Here is a 7,413-nt window from a genome sequence, read left to right as displayed (position 1 = left end):
ATCAATACACACACGCCATCCTGTTACAGTTCTAGTAGGAATAAGCTCATTTTTCTCATTTGTAATGACAGTCATGCCACCCTTCTTAGGCACGCATTGAACTGGGCTTACCCATGGACTATCAGAAATTGGATAAATTAAACCTGCATCTAGCAGTTTAATAATCTCTTTCTTAACTACATCTTGCATATTAGGATTTAGTCTTCGTTGGCGTTGCACATACGTTTTATGACCTTCTTCCATAAGGATTTTATGTGTGCAATACGAAGGACTTATTCCTTTAATATCATGAATCTTCCATGCAATGGCTGGTTTATGAGCTTTCAACACAGAAATGAGTTGTGATTTCTCATTTTCAGTAAGAGAAGACGATATTATTACAGGTAATTCAGATTCACCATGTAAATAAGCGTATTCCAAATGGTTTGGAAGTGGCTTTAGCTCTAATTTCGGAGGTTCTTCTATCGATGATTTATATCGTTATCTGTCTTCTTCTTTTAGCATTTGAATTTCTTCTGTTGTTGGTTCATATCCATTAGCTATAAGTGTAGCTAACATTTCAGCTTCATCAATTGGTTCATTACCTTCTCCTAAAGAACATTCTCCTGTTCCTTGTAATTCTGGAAATTCTTCTAATAATTCTGCATGTGAATCTATAGTTTGAATATAATAACATGTATCATCTGCAGTTTGTGGTTGTTGCATTGCTCTATCAACAGAAAAGGTAACACTCTCGTCCTCTATACTTAGGGTCAATTTCTTACCGAACACGTCTATCATTGCTTTAGCCGTGTTTAAGAATGGTCTTCCTAATATGAGAGGAACTTGAGAATCTTCTTCCATGTCCAGAACAACAAAATCTACTGGAAATACTAAAGTACCAACTTTAACTAGCATGTTCTCCATTATCCCTCTAGGATATTTTATTGATCGATCGGCTAGTTGTATGCTTATTCTTGTTGGTTTCAATTCTCCAAGGTCTAGTTTAGTGTATAGTGAAAACGGCATTAGATTTATACTAGCACCTAAGTCTGCCAATGCTTCTATTGAACTAAGACTACCCAGAAAACATGGAATTGTGAAACTTCCTGGATCAGATAGTTTTTCTGGTATCTTATTCAACAGCACTGCTGAACAATTAGCATTCATAGTAACAGCCGAGAGTTCTTCCATTTTCTTTCTATTTGAGATTAGATCTTTCAAGAATTTAGCATATCTAGGCATTCCTGAAATCACATCAATGAAAGGAAGATTTACATTTATCTGTTTAAACATATCCAAGAATTTGGATTGCTCGGCTTCAAGTTTCTCTTTCTTCATTTTACTCGGGTAAGGAAGTGGTGGTTGGTATGGTTTAACATAAGGTTTAGCCTTAACTGTGTTATCTTCATTAACCTTTTCAACTACCGGTTCTTTTTCCTTATCTTGATCAGGTTGTGGTTCTTGTGGAGTAGGAATAGCTTCATCAGAAGTTACAGGTATTTCAGGTGGTTTAAGTGTTGTACCACTTCTTGTGGTAATGGCTTTAGCTGTTTCATTCCGGGGGTTAGCATTTGTATCACTAGGTAAACTTCCCGGTTTTCTTTCACCTATTAACCTTGCTAGGTTACTTACTTCTTGTTCCAAGTTTTGAATAGAAGCTTGTTGATTTCTAAATGCTTGAGCATTTTGTTCATTAGTTTGTTTTTGAGATGTGAAAAACTGCATTTGAGTTTCAACTAGCTTCGTCATCATATCTTCTAAATTCGGCTTTTTATCATCGGGTTGTGGTGGTTTGTTTTGAAAATTAGGTCTTTGCTGATTGTAATTATTGTTAGATACTTGTTGATTGCTAGGACCTTGTTGGTTGTTGTATGGAATATTTCGGTTATAATTTTGGTTTTGATTGTAAATAGGTCTTGGCGGTTGATAATTATTCTGATAATTATTTCCAGGCCTTTGGTTTATGTATGAAATATTCTCTCTTTGTTCCATTGTTAATTCAATACTAAGACAATCTTTTGTCAAATGTGGTCCTCCACACTGCTCACAACTAATTCGTATTGAGTGAATATCCTTATTCATCTTTTCCATTCGTCTCTCGACAGCATCTATCTTTGCGGAAATGGAATCTAAGTCATGGCTAGAATCGGCTCTAGCTGCTTTAGATGATCTGACGATATCTTTTTCTTGGTGCCACTCATGTGAGTGGGAAGCAGTGTTATCAATAATTTTATAAGCATCAGTTTCGGTTTTCTTCATAATGGAACCACCAGCTGCTATATCTATGTCTTTCCTTGTAATGATGTCGCATCCTTGGTAGAATATTTGTACTATTTGACAGGTATCTAAACCATGTTGCGGACATCCTCTCAACAACTTTCCAAATCTTGTCCATGCCTCATATAGAGTTTCATTTGATTTCTGTGTGAACGTAACAATTTCTCCTTGAAGTCTTACGGCTTTAGATGCCGGAAAGAATTATTTAAGAAATTTTTCAACTAAATCGTCCCATGTATCAATCGCCCCTTCAGGTAACGATTCCAACCAATCTTTGGCTTCTTCCTTTAAAGTCCAGGGAAATAACATGAGATATATCTGTTCATCCTCAACTTCTCTTATTTTAAATAGTGTGCAGATCCTATTAAAGGTACGAAGATGTTCATTTGGGTCTTCCTTTGGCGCACCACTAAATTGGCATTGATTAGTCACCATGTGTAGAATTTGTCCTTTGATTTCATAATCTGGCGCATTAATGTCAGGATGAGTAATTGCGTGACCTTGGCCAGTGCGTTTAGCTCTCATTCGGTCTTCCATACTTAAAGGTTCCAGATTCTCCATAATTGAATTTGTTGATTCGGAATCACTAGAGGATTCTGATTTAATGGTTCGTTCTTCAACAATCTCTGTTTGAATGATTGGTGGTTCCGGAGGAAAGTTTAGTGGTTCAGGATCTATGAATCGTCCCAGAATATTCTCCGGATTCTCAATTGTGAGGTCACGTTCAAAAATGGATTATCGGAAATTTGAACTGGAGTACTTGGTCGACTGGATGACGATTCTAAAGAAAAATCAACGGCGGTAATATTTGCTAAATGTCTTGATCTAGTTACAGGTGGTGAACGTACAAAAGGTGGTGAACGTCTTGCTCGGTGCATTCACTGAATATCCTATTAGTTTTTAAAAAGGAAAGAAAAATTATATAAGTTATCCAATCAATAGACTTTTCTGATTTTGCCCACGTTTCGAATAGCCAAAAGATGCAGCAGAGGGGCAGGATTCGTTTGGTCTCAATATAATTGAGGACTGTTTGGCTCCAATAACCCGGTCCACGTACAAATCCAACTATTACTACGAACCAGAAAATTTTGATGTCTATCAATTTAACCACTTAAAATAAATTTTCGTAATTTTAAGAAATTTAGATAAGAAGTAGAAAAAAAATCTATGTCCTAAAACTAGAATAGCGAGAAATAAGAAAGAAAAAGAGTGCGTCGGAAAAGGTCGAAAAAGAAAAGATCGAAAAAAATAAAAGGCGTCGAAAAATAAGAAATAAAAAAAAGTGACTTATAGAACTTAAAAACACTAGACTAACCCAACCTTATTACTATCACTAACTTAAAATTATAATCGCAAATTGAGATTACTAATTGGAATGATAATTGATACATAGGTAAAAGGTGTCTAAAAATATTAAAGCTTACAAGAAAAACTATATCTCAAATGGAAATAACTTAAAAAGGTACTAAAACTTAAAAAGGCGTCGCAAAATTCTAAAGTACCTAAATCTTAGTCTAAAGAAAAAGCACTTAAGGGATTTTACGGCAAAGCCTAAAAATCTAGAACTAAAAATAACTATGGCAAAAACTATGTATTAAAACCAAATACGAGCAAAAAATATAAAAAATTACGCTAAAACAATTAAAAAGGGACAAAATATAAAAATATACAAAAAGTTGTAAAAAGTACAATTTTTATAAAAATATTATTTTGTATTATTTATTTTATAAAACTATTACTTTTATATATATAAATAAAACTAATTAAAATTTAAAATACAATTTAATTTAAAAACTTAAACTAATTATAATAATAATTAAGTAATTAGGGTTAATAATAATAAATAAATAATAATAAAATCCATAATTAATGCGAAATTAGGGTTCTGTCACGTGTGTCAGGAGGCTCCGCGAGTTGCGGTATTTTCTTCCTCAAACTCCGCGAGTCGTGGGATATGAAAATTCAGATGACAGGCTGGTTTCGACAGTTTCGTTTTACTTTTTTTTTATTTTATATTTTCTGTTTAAATATTTAAATAAAATATTTATAAAAACTAAATAAAAACTTATGTTTTAAAAACTAAAATAAAAATAGAAATACTTTATAATAAAAATCTTAAAACTAGATTTATATATTTATTAATTAATTTTTTTTTCGGTTTTTTTTATGTTTTAAATAAAAATATTTAAATAAAACTTACATTTTTATAAAATAAAAATAAAGAAACTTTATAAAACTTAAATATTTTACAAAATCTTAAAAAAATGTATAAATTTTTGTTTTCTTTTTATATTTTCGAATAATTAAAAACGTATTTTTACAAAAGTGAATTTTAATAAAAGTAAACTAAAAATAAAAATCTTTTTTTTTTAAAAATTTAGCGTTACGCTTCCAGCTTTTAAGCTAGATTGTTCCCCGGCAGCGGCGCAAAAAATACTTGATGTCAAAGCTAAGGGGTATAAAATACTATAAAATTTTAGCAGGAAATACTATTAAATACGATACAATTTTACACAAGATATTTATTTATTTATAGAATGGATATACTTAAACCTTGCTACAACACTTATAGGCAGTGTACCTAATCGTACAGTAGTGTAGTTTTTAGTAAGTCCGGTTCGTTCCACAGGGAAAATCTTTAAACAAAGCTTAACGCTATATTAGTTTACTTTTATAAAAATACAAATATATATATAAGTAATATTATTATTATAAAGGGGGGTTTTTACCGTTTAATGACCGGTTTGTCGATTTTATATTTTAAGCGAAGCGTAAAGTAAATGACGATATTTAACTAACAATATAAAATAAATAACAATAATTAAAATGACAATAAATAAAAGTACGAGGAAAAATGAAATAAAATATATTATGCTTATTTAAACTTCCGTAATCATGATGTTTGACGTGTTGATTTTAGTTTTATGCCCATGGGTTAATTGTCCTTTGTCCTGGATTATTTAATATGTCTGTCTGGTTTTTGTCCATAACAGTCCATCGGTCATAAATTTAAAGTGCGAGTGTCCTCGTCAAATTATCCTTATACCCGAAGTTAAATATTCCAACTAATTAGGGACTTAAACTGTAACAAGGTTTTTAATACTTTGTTTAATAATTACACCAGGTTATCGACTGCGTGTAACCCAAGGTTTTAATACTTTGTTATCAATTATGCCAAGTGTCCTTGTACATAATTTCACCCCTGTTTTAATAATTCCATAGACTATTAATCCATTCCCGTATCCGGTTAAATGAACGATTATTCGTACATATAGATAACCCGCCCATCGTGTCTGATCGAGTGTATGTGGTTATTTATAGGTACGTCCAATTGTAAATCTTTATATTAAAATTAACAAACTATCATTTAGTTAAACAAATATAAAGCCCATTAATAGCCCATAGTCTAATTTCCACAAGTGTCGTTCTTTTGTCCAAACCCCAATTATGGTACAAAGCCGAATTACCCCGTCTTTAATATTTAGTCCAACATCATGATTACTTTGGATCAAATAAGCATAATAATAACTTAAGTACGAGAAATTAATTTAAAAAGGAGAACATAACTTACATTGAGTATTTATCGCGTAGTGTTACACGGACAGAATTTCGACTTCAAAAACCCGTAAAAATAACTTTTACATAACCCGGACTAATCTAATATAAAACTACCCTATACTATATATATTATATATATATATTTATTTATTTATTTATTACAGAGTATTAGGCGTTTTGATTTCTGACAGCTCCGCGAGTCGTGGAGTTTTTGGCCTTCAAACTCCGTGAGTCGTGGAGTTTGAAAATCCAGCTCAGGATCCTTTGTCTCATAGCTTGTCGACATGATTATATATATATTTATAATATATAAATAATTTATATAATTATTTATATATTATATTTTATTCTTATACATAGTTGACTCATAATTTTTGGTCCATTGCGTCGGGCGTTGATAGTTGACTCATGTCACGGTTCTGAATTTTCGAACGTCCTTGCGTACAATTTAATATCTTGTACTTTACGTTTTGTAACTTGTACTCTTGTCATTTTTAGACGTTTTTCATCAATAAATTGAACCTTTTGAATTGTATCTTGAACATTTGAGCTTTTTGGACGTTTGTGTCTTCAAATCTTCGTTTTCGCCTTTTGTCTTCGCACTTATTTATTTAAACAATTACAATGGAAATATAATACAATTACATATGAAAACCTATTATTTAGGAGGGATATTGCTATGAAATATATGTTCCTTTTTAGCCTTATCAGGTCGCATATGTAGAACACCGACTTGTTGGTTAGAAGCAGGTGAGAAACAGTTTGCAGGTCCAGAAATTGTTCAAATAACAGCAGACAAGGTAGCGATAGCGCGTGAAAAGTTGAAAGCGGCACGCGACAGACAGAAAATGTATGCAGATCCACGTAGACATCCAGTGAACCTTGAGGTGGGTGATCGTGTTTACTTGAAAGTTTCGCCATGGAAGGGAGTTATCAGGTTTGGTAAACGAGGTAAGTTAGCCCCGAGGTATATTGGGCCGTTCAAGATTATTCAAAAGGTTAACGACCAGACTGTTGAGTTAGAGCTTCCAACTGGACTTGCAGGGATTCATAACACATTCAATGTGTGTTACCTTAGGAAGTGTAAGGTTGATGATGAGGCTCAACTGGTTCAGTTATGCGATTTGAGGGTTGAGTTGAATCAAAATTTAGTTGAAGAACCAGTTAAGATTGTTGATAGAAAGGTAACAAAGCTAAGAAAGAAGGAGATCCATATGGTGCTTGTTGAGTGGAAGCATAGTTTAGGATCGAATCATACGTGGGAGACCGAAGAGCTGATGAAAGCTCGTTATCCACATCTGTTTGACCAAGATTAGATTCCGAGGACGGAATCTTCTTAAGGGGGTGGATTTGTAACATCCTCAGACTGGGCTTAGATGTAAGATGACTATTTTGCCCCTAGGCATAATTGTGTGATTATTTATGCCTTTATTTTAATTAGATGTTCGGTGTTATGTTATTATTTGGTTAAGACCAGTTTGTGACAAGGGTCGCAGAAAAAGTTCGTTTATTTAATTTGGACTCCGTTAGGGCAGTCAAATTAAGTACGAAAATTATCAGATAACTTGTAAATACCCGTGTGTGATGGGGTATTGT

The 7,413-nt window shown here is 32.8% G+C and overlaps 1 protein-coding gene across 1 annotated transcript; it reads left to right on the top strand.

Moving 5' to 3' along the window:
• Positions 1 to 6,665: 6,665 nt before the first annotated feature.
• LOC139870515 (uncharacterized) lies at positions 6,666 to 7,133 on the top strand. The gene is made up of 2 exons (XM_071858304.1): positions 6,666 to 6,704; positions 6,816 to 7,133. Exons 1-2 carry the CDS (start codon positions 6,666 to 6,668, stop codon positions 7,131 to 7,133), a joined length of 357 nt encoding a protein of 118 aa, XP_071714405.1.
• The last annotated feature ends 280 nt before the right edge of the window (positions 7,134 to 7,413 follow it).

The sequence above is a fragment of the Rutidosis leptorrhynchoides genome, chromosome 10, assembly GCF_046630445.1.
Source record: "Rutidosis leptorrhynchoides isolate AG116_Rl617_1_P2 chromosome 10, CSIRO_AGI_Rlap_v1, whole genome shotgun sequence".
In the NCBI taxonomy this organism is placed as follows: Eukaryota; Viridiplantae; Streptophyta; class Magnoliopsida; order Asterales; family Asteraceae; genus Rutidosis; species Rutidosis leptorrhynchoides.
Note: the sequence above shows the minus strand (reverse complement) of the source record. Positions and strands in the feature narration are given on the sequence as shown.

Coding starts and splice junctions, on each gene's coding strand:
- LOC139870515 (XM_071858304.1), top strand. CDS start 6,666: ATGTATGCAGATCCACGTAGACATCCAGTGAACCTTGAG. Junction 6,705..6,815: donor GACATCCAGTGAACCTTGAG/GTGGGTGATCGT, acceptor ATTATTCAAAAG/GTTAACGACCAGACTGTTGA.